The following is a 17342-nucleotide window of genomic DNA, read 5'->3' on the forward strand; positions in this document are numbered from 1 at the left end:
AGACAACACTTAGCATCTGTGCCTACTGTATAGTAGGAGTGTGACGATGTCTTTGTCTCCTGATAGATTATCGATACGCCCACGCAAGTATCGCGATATTTGTAGTTAATATACAGCTATTATAACGGCCCCATTACTTATTGAGCAATTACTTGGCAGGCCGCTAGGGGGAGCACCTCATAAGAGTGGCGGGTAAATGTATGGAAGTCTTCAGGCGAAGAAGATTCATGAGCTTACTTTTACTTGTGTAAAACATTTATTATCTGCCCAGCAACTGACTCAGTTTTGCATACGTAACATTTTAAAACATATTTTATGGTTTTGACTTTTTGAAGCACACAATTTCTGAGGAATATTAATATTGAATTAATTGGATTTAATATTTAAGTAATTTTATTTATTTACTTTTGCAATGTTACACAAAAAAATCATCACAGTTTACATAATGAAACAATTCACTATGTAACTGACTGACATGTTGCATGACAATAGTGTTTAAGAAAGACACAAATTTGTTCACAGAAAGTGGTCGAAGACATTTGTATTTGTATAAAAAAAAAAACACTGTAGTACTCACTGTGAAGAAGACACCAGTTTTAATATTTTGTTTCAGTGATGGTATAAAAAGAAACAATTTCTCATTAAAAAAACATAAATTTCCCTTCTCCATGCGCTCTTTTTCCTTTTTTATCTGCTGCTTTCATTCTTTCTGTTCTTGGGCCTCACACCATGTTTTCTCTTCAATGGCCTCGTCTGCACCGCTCACGTTTTCGCTTTTGAATTACGTCTGTTAAAATGAAAGATAAACACCATCTGTTAATTAATCAATTCATCAGGCATCCATTTTCTATTTATTGTTAGGGTCACAGGTGAGTTGGAACCCCTCCTGATGGTTTTAGGCGAGGGAAGGGGTAAAATAAATAAAAGTCTACACATCCCTGTTCAAATCCCACGTTTCTGTGAAAATTTTACACCAAGATGTCAAAACTTTTTATTCCCTACAATGCGACAAAAAAAAATCTATCCGCTAGGGAAAATAGAACAGTTTGAGCGAGAGAGAGAGAGAGAGAGAGAGAGAGAGAGCGAGAGAGAGAGAGAGAGAGAGAGAGAGAGAGAGAGAGAGAGAGAGAGAGAGAGAGAGAGAGAGAGAGAGAGAGAGAGAGAGAGAGAGAGATTAAAAAAGCTTCGCCGACGAGAAGAGGAAATGGCGACCGGTATTCACTGTTTGGAACTTACTCGACTTGCTGAAGGACCAAAAGTGTGAGCTGAGAGTCCAGCGGCATGCTACACGCTGCAGCGTCTTGCTAGCTAGCCCGCTAGCCTACAACCATAATGTGAGTTACACCTACCATGGGAAATGTTGATTTCAAAAGAGGGAGAGAGGGAGAGGGAGAGAGGCTTGGGCTTAATAGCGACACAGAGTTGGCCTGCTTGCTGTTGGACTGTTAAGTGCCAAACCAGAATGTTAGCCTGCTAATTTAACGACATGCTAGGAGTGAAACTTTGCTTATATCATTACATTTACACTGAGCATTTTCTTCCCCACCCTGTACATACCAGCAGGCGCGTCGCGATTATAAATCGCGGAGGCAAGTGGCATTTGCAAATGCGAACCCGCCGCTCCTGATTGGTGGACTGGTTCCACAGATTTCTCTACTCCCCTTGTGTTTGATTCCTATGTCTTGTCTGCAAATGCAAATTCAGCTATGTGAACCCCCGCTCCTAATTGGTGAACTGGTTTTGCGCTCGTTCCTGGTTGGCTGCTGTCCATTGCTTCGTCGAACATCAGTTTTGAATATTGTGTTTACAAACTGCAACGGAAATCCTTCAAACCCTACCTTTGTATTTGTTTAAAAAAAAACAAAACACTGTAGTACTCACTGTGAAGAAGACACCAGTTTTAATATTTTGTTTCAGTGATGGTACAAAAAGAAACAATTTTCTCATGTCAGAAAAAATTCCACCTGTTGCCGAAACTAAAGTTTTAACAGTTGACCAGCTTGTAATTAAAGTAACACGTATTATATTGCAAAATTGGGAACAGCATTATCATGACTAGTATTTAGAGTACTGGTATGTATTACTGAAAAACAAAGTTTATTTTTAACAAACAACTAGCAAATGATTCTTTAAAAAAAAAAAGTACAACACGTATAGTACCCTCTCCGCACTGATAAAAAAAAAAATGACATTGATAGTAAGCTATGCATAAAATTATTTGGACTTATCATGTTGCTAGTATTGTGGAAAATTGACGGCTGTATGATGGATGGATGTTGACGAGTGCTCAACTGCTCACTTCTATGTGCTTGTTTGCTGGCTGTCAACAGGTGCAGTCAGAAGTGTGTGCCACTGTGCCTTTGTTTGATTTTGTTGTTGTTGACATATTTGTTATAAGTGAAAAGATTAAAAGAGGTTAAAATAGATTAAAAGATAGGATAGGAAAAGTATAATTTGAAGAGCAACAGTGTTTTTTTGTTAGTTTGTTTTTTTAACAGTTGCAGTGCAGAAGAGAGAAGGGTTGTCCAAGCTCTTTCGGGGTGCTTGGCTTGGTTGGGAAGCACAATTTAATTGTGTGTTGCTTCCAAATATCTTTATTGAGTCATAATTTCAAGAGATTGTGTGTGTGTGAGTGTGCGTGCGTGTGTGTTTAATTAATACAAGTATACAGTGATGTTTTTCAACTGGCACTGACCGAATCTGCACTTACAATTAAGAATGTATATCATTTAAATGAGCAACGTATTGCAAATACAGGAAGAAATGGACTCAATAACATAGTAATTCACTTTGTTTACTAAGTCAAACTACATTTTGAGGGTTGGCTGAGCTCTCAGGATCTGCAAAAAGCAAAACAAAAAAAAGTTGCTAAGTTAATGTAAGCAAGCTATGTTAAAAGAAATAATTTTTTTGTTGTTTGTTCTTTTTCAGTGTGGGATGACTTAATGCATAAACAAAATTTAAAAAATCTGTTTTAAGAAACATCTCCATTGAAAATTCCGTTCCGTTTTCAATTCCGCTTATCCGGGGTCGGGTCGCGGGGGCAGCAGCTTTAGCAGGGAAGCCCAGACTTCCCTCTCCCCAGCCACTTCAGCCAGCTCCTCCGATGGGATCCCAAGGCGTTTCCAAGCCAGCCGTGAGACGTAGTCTCTCCAGCGTGTACTGGGTCGTCCCCGGGGCCTCCTGCCGGTAGAACATGCCCGGAACACCTCCCCAGGGAGGCGCCCAGGAGGTATCCGAACCAAATGCCCGAGCCACCTCAACTGGTTCCTCTCAACGTGGAGGAGTAGCGGCTCGACGCTGAGTCCCTCCCGAATGACCGAGCTTCTCACCCTATCTCTAAGGGAGAGCCCGGCTACCCTGCGGAGGAAACTCATTTCGGCCGCTTGTATCCGGGATCTTGTTCTTTCGGTCACGACCCACAGCTCGTGACCATAGGTGAGGGCAGGAACGTAGATCGACCGGTAAATCGAGAGTTTTGCCTTTCGGCTCAGCTCCTTTCACCACAACGGACCGATACAGCGTCCGCATCACTGCAGACGCTGCACCGATCCATCTGTCGATCTCCCGCTCTAACCTACCCTCACTCGTGAACAAGACCCCAAGATACTTGAACTCCTCCACTTGGGGCAGGACCTCATCCCCGACCCGCAGAGGGCACTCCACCCTTTTCCGACTAAGGACCATGGTCTCGGATTTGGAGGTGCTGATCCTCATCCCAACCGCTTCACACTCGGCTGCGAACCGGAGATCACGGCTTGAAGAAGCCAACAGCACCACATCATCTGCAAAAAGCTGAAAAAGAGATGCAATGTTGAGGCCACCAAACCGGACCCCCTCAACACTCCGGCTGCGCCTAGAAATTCTGTCCATAAAAGTTACGAACAGAATCAGTGACAAAGGGCAACCTTGGCAGAGTCCGACCCTCACAGGAAACGAATTCGACTTACTGCCGGCAATGCGGACCAAACTCTGACATCGGTCGTACAGGGACCGAATAGCCCGTATCAGGGGGCCCGGTACCCCATACTCCCGAAGCACCCCCCACAGGACTCCCCGAGGGACACGGTCAAACGCCTTCTCCAAGTCCACAAAGCACATGTGGACTGGTTGGGCGAACTCCCACGCACCCTCAAGGATCCTGCTGAGGGTGTAGAGCTGGTCCACTGTTCCACGGCCGGGACGAAAACCACACTGCTCCTCCTGAATCCGAGATTCAACTTCCCGACGGATCCTCCTCTGCAGCACCCCCGAATAGACCTTACCTGGGAGGCTGAGGAGTGTGATCCCTCTAAAGTTGGTACACACCCTCCGGTCCCCCTTCTTAAAAAGAGGAACCACCACCCCGGTCTGCCAATCCAGAGGCACTGTCCCTGATGTCCACGCGATGTTGTAGAGACGTGTCAACCACGACAGCCCCACTACATCCAGAGCCTTTAGGAACTCCGAGCGAACCTCATCCACCCCCGAGGCCCTGCCACAGAGAAGCTTTCCAACCACTTCAGTGACTTCGACCCCAGGGATAGGGGGGCCCACCTCAGAGTCCCCAGACCCTGCTTCCTCAAAGGAAGGCGTGTTGGTGGAATTGAGGAGGTCTTCGAAGTATTCTCCCCACCCACAAATAAAGACATTTCTCCTAGAGTAAAAAGTAGTGTAGCTAGGTGGTAGATATAGTGCTGATTACTTACATTGGCACACGTAAGCAACCTCCAAGTACTTGTAGGTGCCTCCACAGGGGTCTCCAAACACGCCATTAGTGGCTTTGATCGTACAGTTGTTTTTCCCATTGCAACTATGGATGCGGAAGAAATAGGCTTAATACTGTACGTAATTACGACAGATCTAATTAAATAATTTCAAAACTGTAATATTAGGGAGTCTGGACCTTAATATGACCATTTAAAAATTAATAAGCTTGTAAAAGTAAACTGAGAGTGTCAGGCAGACATGTTTGATAGGGCAGTAAAATTCAACTCCACTTCTGCAGGAGGCCCAAAGAAAACCCACACAATCACGGGAGAAAGTCACACAGGAAGGCCTCATCTGAAATTCGAACCCTCCCGGCTATGAGCCAGTTATCTTAACCCATGCCTCCTGTAATCAAAACATAACTGCTTGCTAATGTCTGTTTTCTACCCATTATAAAACCTTGAAGTGTGCCAGCGTACCTGGTGGCAACAATTTCAGTTGGACGCAGGCATTCCACATTTTGTACCTGGCCCGGAGGCCTTCCAAACGCGCACGTGGTCTGGTCGCGACGTCCAAAGTCAGCACCCAAGACGAAAATTGCTTGTCCTTCATCTGGCATCAATATGAGAGAAAGAAGGTTGGTTGATGATGGTAATGTGGGTAGTCAAAATCCAAATAAGTATTCAGGAGCATTAATAATAAACACACAATAAAATATCATCTATGCAATGATGCTTGTTATACAGGAATTCATCATGAAAAAAGAGTAATCTCACCACAACACAAATGTGCCAAAGATTGCTCACATGCCACCACGGTAACTGTTCAAAGTAAATTAAAAACATTAGCTATAAAATGGTACGCATTATTTTTGTCACACATCATTTTAAACATGCGACATACTTGCAGGCACGCAGGTGAAATTGGTCTGCAAATACTTGAAGGTGCCAGCACAGAGTTCAGGATCGCGGAAAGCCGCCGTGTTTGTAACACATGTTTTTTTACCGTTGCATCTGCAGACATAATGATAAAAGCATGGGTCAGAAGAAACACAAAGGTAGTCACGATATCGTTTGCCTTTAATAAAAAGCAAGTAGCCGCACATACAGTATACCGGCGTATGTAAAGGATTATTGCAATAAGAACACATATAAACTCCACTTCATTTATAGAACACTTTAAAATAAATAACCATATATGTAAGTAAATTAAGTAAAGTACTGTATATGGTTATAAATGGTCGAGCATATAATAATAATAATAATAATAATAATAATAATAATAATAATAATAATAATAATAATAATAATAATAATAATAATAATAACGATTTATATTTGAGTGAAATGTATTTCATGTTCTATAAAAAATTGTATTTTGGACAATGTTTAATTGTGTGTATAAGAAGTATTCTATTCGAGTGACACGTGGGTTTTGTGTGTGTAAAAGTGCTTAACAACGTCACCCACCATGTCAGATGCAACATGTTATTCTAATCTAATGCGATCTTGTGACAGGCATAATCAGTCAATCTTGGATTGGGGAGAAATCAACTGGGTTAATTTAATGTAATATAGTGTTGAGATGTTTCAATGTACTATTGTTTTCAAAAGAATATTTCATGTTTGCCTTTATATTGATGTTGGGTGAAATCGAATGGCTACTAAGGGATGACACAGCTCTTTTTTGTGTGGAGATCGATTATTCTGCAATGTGCTGGTGATGTTTTGGGACAAAGTGGGGATCCGCTCACCTCACGCTTCATTCAATACATGAGTGAAGCCAATAGCTGCATGCTCTCATTTTTTCCTGTTTCTATTCGCCTTAAAACTATCAGTACAACTAGAATATGTCAAATGTTATCTCTCTGATTGTCTGGTAATGAAAATATAATGACTGTTTGAATTACATTTCACCAAAGTTGTTCCAGAATATGTAACGGCAACTCGATTTAAGATAGTGGCATGTGACCTTGTGGTTTGGTCGCACTATGCAATTGGTGTCGTCTTTGCTACCCATGAGTTAGGTGTGTGACCCCCCCCCCCCCCCAAATTTTTATATATATATATATATATATATATATATATATATATATATATATATATATATATATATATATATATATATATATATATATATATATATATATACATATATATACACAAAAAATTCTCACTCACGCTCACACTCACTCCCCCCCACCCCTCTCTCTCTTCCCCTCTAAATTCATGTTTTTTTTAAATCTAGTTCAGTCTCAATCGTGCTTCTGTCCGAGTGGATTAGTAATTATTTTAGTAATACAAAGAACCACAAACTTTGAATGTGGCGACTTCGGATTATGAATAAATAAACGAGAATTTGGATTTTATTCGTTGTGTTTCTCTAAACTGAACGTAAACAGAACGTGGTGCCCTTATGGCGATTGAGGGAATTACGACTTCCTCAAACGCTGATCAAATTACTAATTCGCCCAAAAGACAACATCAATTATCGCTACAATATATATATATATATATATATATATATATATATATATATATATATATATATATATATATATATATATATATATATATATATATATATATATGTTTGTATGTATGCAATTATAAACTGAAGATATATCACCATAAATTTCTTAATTGAAAGTGTACAAAAGTATGTTGAGTTGGAGAAGATGTTTTTAAATGCTCACGCCATCGGAAAAAAAGAGCAAGCCTTTCAAAGACCGTATGGATGTGGGAGTAAGTCAATTAACTTTACTATATGTTTCAGAATCAGTGTATTTAATACAACATAACATGCTGCTATAGTTATACTATTTAAAAATAAAGAAAATCTGGAGAAATTTTTACTGGGGAAAAAAAATTCACTAGGAAATTGTGTTTGGGTTGTAACTTTAGAAAGTCACCAGCCATGTTGGCTGGTCATCAAAAAAGTTCATTTAGAGCCCTGACTGTCACTACAAGTGTAGCCTATTGATGTTAAGTTGATGTGATTCAATACAGGCGGGTGACGGTAACAGTTGCATGCTCTCTATTCTCCTTTTTCAGGGTATTACCCAATGTTGCATTTATCCACTTTGAAACCCAAAACAAGCATTTTGGTTTTACTGTCAACACTTTCTAAACGAGCATAATGCATACCTCGTCTTGAGGTCGTCCAAGGTGCCTTCTCGAGCGCACTCCGTGTCAGCTAGCTCCTGTGGAGGTCTGCCCTCACTGCAAACCAGTGAGCTTGAACGTCCATATAAAGCCTGCTGCACGCTGATGACTCCATGTTCTGTCACATGACAAGAGAGAAAGCAATCATCCTGGAAATGTACCGCACTCCAAATGACCAACCCTCATTGGAAATCATGTTTTTTGTCAAGTCTTACCGCAGTTCAGGTGATGGATGTTCAAAGTGTCCGAATCGCAGGTGGTCGCTCGCTCTACAGAATCAACAACTATAGAAACCAAAATGAAAGTATGAACAGGTTGTTGTTTTTTTGAAACTGTATTTAGGAAAAATACGGTATATGTTGGACATGAACTGTGATAGTCACCTGCTGTGAGGAGAAAACATGTTGCTGTCAGCACTGGAAAACAAACATCAGTTTAGATACAGTAGGTGGAAAGATTATTTCCATTTTAGTCCTATATTTCTGTTGGGTAAGAATACAGTAGGTTTATCATGAATAGCTAGCGAGACACATGCACATCGCGTCTGTGCCCGTGTACAACCGAGCATGAAGTTGACTTCTTCTTTTTCACTTTCTGGATTACCTAATTCCGTTTGTTTCTTTTGTGCATAAAATAACTTTTTCCTAGTTTACAGTTTGTTTCTCTTATCGTTTTATTTACAATGAAATATATGAGCACAACACTTTTGTTTTTGCTCACATTTTTAATGAGCTGAACTCAAAGGCCTCAGACTTTTTCTATGTACACTAAGGACCATTGGTGAGCACTTCTTCTTTACCGAGTTAATACATTCACTTCACTGGTGTGGCATATCAAGATGCTGATTATATTGTATTGATAATTGCGCACAAAAAAGGGCCATTCTAAAATGTGCAGTTTTATTCAATGGGGCTGGCAGGAGGGTCAGAAAAGCACTTAGTATATGGTGGGACCACCATTTTCCATCCAACTATTATCCAAAGCGCTTATCCTCATACATTGCAACACATGTCCTTTGCATAGTTGTTCAGGTTGTTGCACTGAATTTTTATGGAAAAGCTCTAATACCACTTTTTGCAACCCATTTTAAAGTTACAACGTGTTTTGGATCTAGACAGACAGTCAGACAGACATGCTATTAACAGAGCAAGCAATCAACAATCTAACTTATCCACTCACTATTTTGACTTTTACCAACAAATTTATTTCAAAAGTGAATACTTACACAGTGCTGAGCTGAGTCTGAAGAAGGAGGGCATGTTTCTGACGATCCGGTCCGTAGCACTAATGATGTTCAAAGGCAGATCACCTGTATTTAATGATTTGGCAAAAGCCACACCCACTAACCTTTCGTCACTATTTTCCAGAAAAACAAGAATCTGTCATTTGTGGAAGTTTTGGTTTGTAGATCTAAGCAAATAGAACTCTCAAAATGAAGGCTATGCAGGAAAGTGACATTCTATCGTCTTGAGTCAAAACTGCAGCTGTAAGTAACTCACCTTTCTCATTCCATTTCATGTCATTTTCAATAAACATTGTACAAGGATGTTGATGGCAGGCATACAACATAAATACATTTTGTGTATTCTTTAGACACAGTTGATTTCATAGTTTAATTACAAAGTGTGTTGAACATTGATTTCCAACAGATTTAAAAACAAACTGGTAGTAAAAGGTTAATAACTGAATAATTTGCAATTTATGACCAAGAAAAGCCCAATTTCGGAAAGAGGGGCCCCAAAATACCCGATATACCAGTTTTTAATCGGTTCTACTCATCAAAATTGATGGGTTTCAGCAAGATTTTCAGAAATTCTGAAAGTAAAGAGTTAATAACTCATTAATGAGCAAGTATATATGCTTTAAAAAATAAAAAAAATTATTGGCAAGAGGGACCCCAAATTACCCTTTGTACCAGGTTTTCAATCAGTTCCAAGGTGTCTTTGCCGCAATCAATATTCAAGCTAGTTTTTCAGAAATCTTGTAAGTTAAAGTTTAATAACTCATTAACAAACAAGTTTCTAAACTGGAAAACCCAAAACGGGTACAAGGTGTATTGAGCAAATTCTTTCGAGTAGGATTTTCAGAATTGTCAGTGATCAGGTATCCAAGACCCAGAAGTTCTAATCCAAAAACTTTGCATGGTCATTGAACAAGACAGGCAGGAACTCACAAATCAGGCTCGGTAAGTGGCGGACCCAGAGCGGAGTCCGAGGTGGGACTGGCCCCCCCTCAAATGTGATTGGGTCCTGCAGGCGCCAAATGATTGACAAGTCTTGGCACCAGCGCAGGGGCGCCGCACTTCTTGCAATGCAACCTGCTTGCATTTTTTCCAATTAGTCGCCTACTAATTGGTATGCTTCTCCTTTAATAGCTTTTTGTGTGTGTGTTTTTTTATTACAAAATGTAATCCACCTCACGAGGACTAGGACAGATTCCCCGTGAGACGTGAGTGACTGGTTCTTTTATGTTCAGATGGGTGGTGTGAGATTTTTTTGTTTAATTGCTTCAAATTGAAATCAAAAGCCAAACATAGCAAACATTAAGCAAACAATAATCATTACAGTACACAACAATCTCACAATAACAGAAAAGGAAAAGGGGAACAAATGGAGAAAAAAATGGCAGGGGTCTTAAACTAAGAAATATTAAAAACACCAAAATGAGAACACAAAATGAAGGTCTTGACAGCCTTCTTATTTTTGGAAGTAGAGGTGGACTGTACATATACATCTATCTCTTTCAAAAACAGAAAAAAAATAGGTTTTGACTTTACAAATTTACATTTATGAATATAAAACTTAGGAAGATAAGTTAAAAGATTAATCAAATAATATTATTTTTCAAATGAGTTTTCCTAGTTCAAAAATCCCTCAAAAACATTTGGTAAGGAAAGCTAAAAATTACAAAAGATATTGTCCAAAATAAATTTGCAAATGTCTTGCCATAGCTTGCGAGCATAAGTACATTTCCAAAACAGATGCAAAAGAGTCTCTGATTGGGAGCCACAGAAGGAGCAGTTCAGATCCATATCATAACCAAATTTAACAAAAAATTATTTCACAGGAAAACAACAATAAATAATTTTGAAAGACACTTCCTTTACCTTGTTCACTAAAAAAAAATTCTGAGGCAGGGTCCACATTTTTTTCCAACATAAATTCTTTACACGACAGTGTCAGGAGGGTGGAGTTTGGTGGAGGACCCAAACGCAGGGAAGCAGGGCAAGGAGGCAGAGGTGATGTAAAAAATAAAGGAATTTAATTATACAAAACAAAAGCAAACTCCAAATGGCAAGTGAAACAAAACGTGGGCAGGGGGGAATTTCTGAGTCTGCTACTGTAAGGTTCTATTAATATTTATTCCAAATGTATATTGTTGTTTCCAACCCACCTACTAAAGATCAAATGAAATCGATACCTTACAGCTTGCTATGCAAAGTGATGGCCACTTCAAATAAAGACCCACATGTATACAACATATTTACTTTATTTATGAAAAAGGTTGTTGTTGTTCTTTCTGGCAACTTTGCCCATCAAATTAACACAAAAAAAATCTTATGTACATAACACAATGATTGGTATCATGTTTATTCTTTTATTGCTCAAAGTGAGTGAGTTAATGTTTTACTCTTTTGGTTTGGCTTCACTATTCCACTAGATGTCCCAAAAGTTGCTTTCACGGAAGCACCAAAGCTCCAAATCTGTTCAGCACAATTTGAAGGAAAGACTCAAGGCTTCGTGAGGCTTCACCTACCCATCTCTAAACCCACCCAAAACTGGATCTGCAAGCCCTTTCATGCTACCAACAATCTTCCAAATTTGTTTTTAGTACCACATGAAGTGAAGGAGCTGGTTAAACGCAGCAGGCAACACAAATTCAACAACATTTTTTTTTTGTATGTATACATAATCTGCACTTACAATTTACATTGTGTATCAATTATATTGTGTATCAATTAAATGAGCAACATACTGCAAATACAGAATACATGGACTCGAAAACACATTGATAATGTGGCAGTACTCGTTTGTTTGCAAAGTTGAACTAATGGGAGGGTTGGTTCCCACGATCTGCAAAAAAGCACAAAATAGTTACTCAGATAGTATAACCAAGCTGGGTTCAAATAAATGTTTTTGTTTGTTCTGTTTCTCTTTGGGATGACTTGATACATAAATAAATAGAGAAAATTACATTAAAAAAAAAAATCTCCTCTTAGTTATGTAAATTCTTCATCACCCCCACCTCTCATTTCCAAAGTACATTATAAAAATATCCAAATTTTCCATAAATGTCTATTCTGATCTAGTGTACAACATTACAGGACATGACAAGTACACAAATCCCACAAATACAATAAATATGATTTGCTATGATGGTTGAATAATGTTGAATGCAATTGTGAATTTAAAAACCCCCGAAATAAAGCATTGTTTTCTTCTCCAACAGCAAAAATTTGTCGTGGGTGGTAGATATAGTACTGATTACTCACATTGGCACGTGTAAGCAACCTCCAAGTACTTGTAGGTGCCGAAACATGGATCGCCAAACACACCGTTGTTGGCTGGGATCGTACATTCGTTTTTCCCGTTGCACCTATGGATGCAGAAGAAATAGGCTTATTACTGTGCTAAAAACGACTCCTATTTTGATGAGGTCATGCAATTTCCAGACTACACAGCGCACCTGATTTAAAGATGCAACAGCTAAATTGCTATAATAAATATTAGTATAGACTATAAATTGGCTACTTCGTATTTTTAGCCTACAAGCTAATCAAAGCAAAACGAAAGTGTCAGGTTTAGATGTTTGATCAGGGCAGTAAAGTTCTGCTCCTCTCCTGCACCAGGTGGTAGACTGTGATTTCTTCCGAAGTGTGCCATCGTACCTGCTGGCGACAATGTCATTTGGACGCAGGCATTCCACATTTTGTATCTGGCCCGGAGGCCTTTTGAACGAGCACGTGGTCCGGTCTCGGCGTCCATAGTCAGCACCGAAGACGGAAATTACTTGCCCTTCATCTGGCATTGAGATGACAGAAAGAAAGTTGGTGATGGAAATGCGGGTAGTCAAAATCAAGAGCATTAATAATAAACACACAGTAAAATCTAATGCTTGTAATATACAGGAATTTATCATGAAAAAAAGGTTAATTTCACCACAAAATAAATGTGCCAAAGATTGCTCACAAGCCACCACGGTAACTGTTTAAAGTAAATTAAAAACATTATATAGAAAATGCTACACATTTTATATGTCACACGAGACATACTTGCAGGCAAGCAGGTGAAATTAGTCTGCAGATATTTAAAGGTGCCAACACAGGGATCAGGATTGCGGAAATCCCCTGTGGTCACTTCACATGCCTTTTTGCCGTTGCATCTGGAAAACACAATAATAAAAGCAGGAATCAGCAGAAGAAACACAAAGGCAGTCACACGAAAGCTTGCCTTTAATAATCCATCCATCTACTTAACCACTTATTTCTCACAAGGGTCGCAAGGGTGCTGGAGCCTATCCAGTTGTCTTCGGGCAGTAGGCGGGGTACACCCTGAACTGGTTGCCAGCAAATTGCAGGGCCCACAGAGACAAACAACCAATCACACGCACAACCACACCTATGAACAATTTGGAGTGTTCAATTAACCTACCACTCATTTCTTTGTAATGTGGGAGGAGACCGGAGCAAATTTCATTTCTGCATTGTCAGGCAGACGTGCTAAACAGTCGGCCACCATGCCACCTGCTGCGAAAATGTACATTTTAATCATTTAGAATATATATATTTTTTTTAAAGCAAGCGCTATTGCAGCAAATCTACTGTACCTACTTGGGCAAGTGGAAAAGGATTATTCCATGTTGTAAGAGCATAAATTAATTTATAGAAAATTTTAAACAAATAAACAGTGAAACGTCAGAGTACAGTACATTATAAATAATCAAACATAAAAAACACAACAATAATACTACTAATAATAGCATACATTTGTTTATTGCTGACTGAAATCTATTATGTGTTCTATTTAAAATTATTTTGGACAACAGGGCCGGTTTTAAGCAGGCTTACCTGAGGGGGCAGTCAGAAATGTGAAGGGGGGAGGAAGTGGCAGAACGCGAGATGCTGTGACTATCGCGAGACCTACAGCGAGACCAGGAAACCCTAACATGGCGGCGCCCTGCTGCTAAGATAGAACTAGCTCTATTATACTAAACTAATCCAAAATTTAACGATCATATATCTTGGCTTTTCTCTTCTCTCTTTCATTCGGCAGATTTGGAATACCACCCAGCGTGGAGGACCTTGAACGTTTCATCGACGGATATTTTTACAGCTGCGCGATGGAGAATCATTCCGTCGAGCAACCGTCGAAGAAACCTTCAAAGAAGAGGAAAAATGACTCAGCGACGGACACGGACGACCTAACCACTACGGACGTTTCGGTCAGTGTGCTGGAGTCCATAAATAAAAAACTTGACGTCCTCGGCCTCATCCGCGAGGACGTCAAAGAATTAAAGGTAAGCCTGGAAATCGTCAGCCAACAGGTAAGTGACCTCCTACGGGATAATGCCGAGTTACACTCTTCACTCGCGGCTGTTTCAGCCGAGCTGGAAACTATTACAAAGGAGAATAAAACGCTAAAAGAAACTGTTCTAGATGTCCAATCTCGTAGCATGCGGGAGAATTTAATATTCTCAGGCATATCCGAGAATACCTCTGACAACCCAGAGGTTGAGATAAAAAAATGTATGACGACGTCGTTAAAAATTCCTCAGGAGACGGTAAAAAACATCTCTTTTCACCAGGTACATCGGCTTGGAGCCCGTAGGGGCAACAAACCCCGTCCTATTATCGCCAAGTTTGAGCATTTTAAACAGAAAGAATTTGTAAAAAGTAAAGGATGGGAGCTTAAAGGGACCACATTTGGAATGAATGATCAATTCCCGAGAGAGATCAATGAGCGGCGAAAGGTACTGTTTCCTATAATGAAACAAAATGGGCAGGAGGGTAAACGGACTACGATAGCCTTTGATAAGTTATATATTGATGGCCAACTATTCCGGAACCCCAATTCCACTCTCTGGCTGTTCTAATTGCCATTGGTGGAACTAAACTTAGTCTGATTATTAGATGTATACATATACTGTATATGTGGTTATAAAACCAAAAATATGAATACTCATTATGTTTAAGCTATATTATAAATATAATATTAATACACAACTATATCTAAAGTATATTTAAACAAAAAAAACTCGCTTAGGTTACTGGTGTATTGTTATGTTTAAGCCCCTGTTAATTTCCTTCACTTTCACCTCCCTACTCGTTTTTTCACTGTTATATTTACTTACACGTTACCTCATATTTTATACAAATTACATAAATCACCTAACCACTTTGATTCTATCCTATAACATGCCAGTGGTGGTAAATGGCCTACACAGATATATACACAGGACTGAGTTTATATTGTTTGTATGAATAAATGAGTTCTGGTTTCCTGGAATGTTTGTCGCGCTCGCTCACAGGCAAAAAGAATAAAAACTTTAGACCATCTCTTAAAATTAAAAGCAGATATTTGCCTCCTACAAGAAACCCACCTACAAAAATCTGAAGAAAAATTACTTATTGATAAGAATTTTAGCCAAGCGTACTCTGCCCCTTATAACAGTAGACAAAGAGGAGTCTGTATACTCATACATAAGAATTTACTCTTTATTCTAAATAATACAATAACAGACCCAGAGGGCCGATACATTATTATTCAGGTGACTATATTTAATAAAATATATACATTTGGTTATTCATATGCCCCTAATAATGATGATCCGGCCTTTTTCCATGATTTTTTCTCTAAGCTGTTTGAATTAGCAGCGAACTCTACTATTATTATTGGAGGAGACTTTAACACAGTCTTAAATCCATTAATAGATTGTTCTAATAAAACAACATGTATAAGGCGATTACAATCTACAAAAGTAATAGGGGAATATATGGATGACTTTGGCCTCGTCGACAGCTGGAGACTTAAAAACCCAAATAAGAAGGAATTGACCTTCTTTTCCGCTGTGCACCGGTCTTTTTCAATAATTGATTTTTTTTCTTACAAATAACTCTATTGCTGATAAAACTGTTACAAAAATACATCCTATTATTATTAGCGACGATGCACCAGTCTCCCTTTCCCTACAAGTTGATTATACCTTTAAACCACCACCGACATGGCGTTTTAACATCTCACTGCTAAACGACGCAGAATTTGACAAAATTATAAGAAAAGAGTGGGCAGACTTTTTGGAAATAAATGACTCTCCAGACCTATCTCCATCTCTTCTCTGGGAAGCTGGGAAAGCAGTAATTAGAGGTAAAATTATATCATATTCATCTTATAAAAAGAAACAGGATCAAAAATTAGAAAAAGACTTGGAAGATAAAATTAAACAACTGACGGATGAGTACGCAATAAACCCAAATAACCAAATATGGACTGACTTACAAAATACAAAAATACAGTTAGACGATATGCTAACTAAAAAGACAGAGTTTATAATACAACAATTGAGATACAACAACTTTGAATATAATAACAAATCAGGTAAATTTCTTGCAAACCAACTTCAACGCAATCGGGAAAAATCGCTTATAACGGCTATTAAAGGGACAACTGGTGAATGTACACAATCACCAGAAGAAATTAATCAAATTTTTTATAACTATTATCACAACCTATACTCAGAAACTAATAAGCCTAACCCAGAGCATATTGAGGCATTCCTCAGTAGCTTAAATATACCTCAGTTAACCACTGAATATAAAGATATGTTAGATGCACCACTTACTATAAACGAGTTGTACAGTGCTCTAGATAGTATGCCAAATGGCAAAGCACCTGGCCCGGATGGTTATCCGGCTATATTTTTTAAGCACTTCTGGCTAATGCTTGCTCCACTATTCTTAAGAGTAGTAACAGAAATTAAAACTAATGGTCACATACGCCCACACATGAATACAGCAGCAATTAAACTTATATTAAAGCTAGAAAAAGACCCCACCCTTCCATCAAGTTACCGTCCGATTTCACCCAATTAACACTGATATTAAAATTATCACTAAGGCTTTCACATCTAGATTAGAAACAGTAATCCCGACAATCATTCATAGCGACCAAACAGGCTTTATTAAAGAGTGTCACTCTACTAATAATATTAGGAGGCTCTTTAACCTTATTAGCATGTCACAGCGGCATGATAAAAAGGCAGTTATTATATCATTGGATGCAGAAAAAGCTTATAACAAAGTTAACTGGTCCTTCCTCTTTGCTGTTTTAAATAAATGTGGCTTTGGGAAGTCATTTATTCACTAGGTGTCAGTATTATATGATTCTCCTAAAGCTACAGTTACTACTAATGGGATTATATCTCAGAGTTTTACTTTACAGAGAGGCACAAGACAGGGATGCCCACTGTCGCCTTTTTTATTTGCAATATTTA

At 38.8% G+C, this 17342-nt stretch overlaps 2 protein-coding genes across 5 annotated transcripts; both read right to left on the bottom strand.

Moving 5' to 3' along the window:
* Positions 1–619: 619 nt before the first annotated feature.
* On the bottom strand, positions 620–9126 carry LOC147178557 (L-rhamnose-binding lectin SML-like). 4 transcript variants are annotated; one of them, XM_086068331.1, is made up of 9 exons: positions 9079–9126; positions 8237–8269; positions 8069–8137; positions 7836–7971; positions 5593–5702; positions 5466–5510; positions 5169–5301; positions 4689–4792; positions 620–787 (listed from the first exon to the last, which is right to left on the bottom strand). In XM_086068331.1, the coding sequence occupies exons 1-9, from the start codon at positions 9110–9112 to the stop codon at positions 741–743; spliced, it is 711 nt and encodes a 236-aa protein (XP_085924457.1). In that variant the 5' UTR covers positions 9113–9126; the 3' UTR covers positions 620–740. The 4 variants fall into 4 exon arrangements, with proteins under 4 accessions (XP_085924457.1, XP_085924458.1, XP_085924460.1 ...); XM_086068332.1 differs by lacking the exon at positions 620–787 and adding an exon at positions 2429–2840; XM_086068334.1 differs by lacking the exon at positions 620–787 and adding an exon at positions 3760–3795.
* Positions 9127–11324: 2198 nt separating this feature from the next.
* On the bottom strand, positions 11325–13321 carry LOC147178558 (L-rhamnose-binding lectin SML-like). Its single transcript, XM_086066881.1, has 5 exons — positions 13126–13321; positions 13013–13057; positions 12742–12874; positions 12346–12449; positions 11325–11926 (listed from the first exon to the last, which is right to left on the bottom strand). Exons 1-5 carry the CDS (start codon positions 13319–13321, stop codon positions 11901–11903), a joined length of 504 nt encoding a protein of 167 aa, XP_085923007.1. The 3' UTR covers positions 11325–11900.
* Between the last annotated feature and the right edge of the window lie 4021 nt (positions 13322–17342).

This window comes from Leptonotus elevatus, chromosome 2 (genome assembly GCF_054856555.1).
Source record: "Leptonotus elevatus isolate MCC_2025b chromosome 2, RoL_Lele_1.0, whole genome shotgun sequence".
Classification (NCBI taxonomy): domain Eukaryota; kingdom Metazoa; phylum Chordata; class Actinopteri; order Syngnathiformes; family Syngnathidae; genus Leptonotus; species Leptonotus elevatus.

Coding starts and splice junctions, on each gene's coding strand:
- LOC147178557 (XM_086068331.1), bottom strand. CDS start 9,112: ATGCCCTCCTTCTTCAGACTCAGCTCAGCACTGT. Junction 8,270..9,078: donor CAGACTCAGCTCAGCACTGT/GTAAGTATTCAC, acceptor TTTGTTTTCCAG/TGCTGACAGCAACATGTTTT. Junction 5,511..5,592: donor TTTCACCTGCGTGCCTGCAA/GTATGTCGCATG, acceptor TACTTTGAACAG/TTACCGTGGTGGCATGTGAG.
- LOC147178558 (XM_086066881.1), bottom strand. CDS start 13,321: ATGGATGGATTATTAAAGGCAAGCTTTCGTGTGACTGCCTTTGTGTTT. Junction 13,058..13,125: donor TTTCACCTGCTTGCCTGCAA/GTATGTCTCGTG, acceptor TACTTTAAACAG/TTACCGTGGTGGCTTGTGAG. Junction 12,450..12,741: donor AATGACATTGTCGCCAGCAG/GTACGATGGCAC, acceptor CTGCATCCATAG/GTGCAACGGGAAAAACGAAT.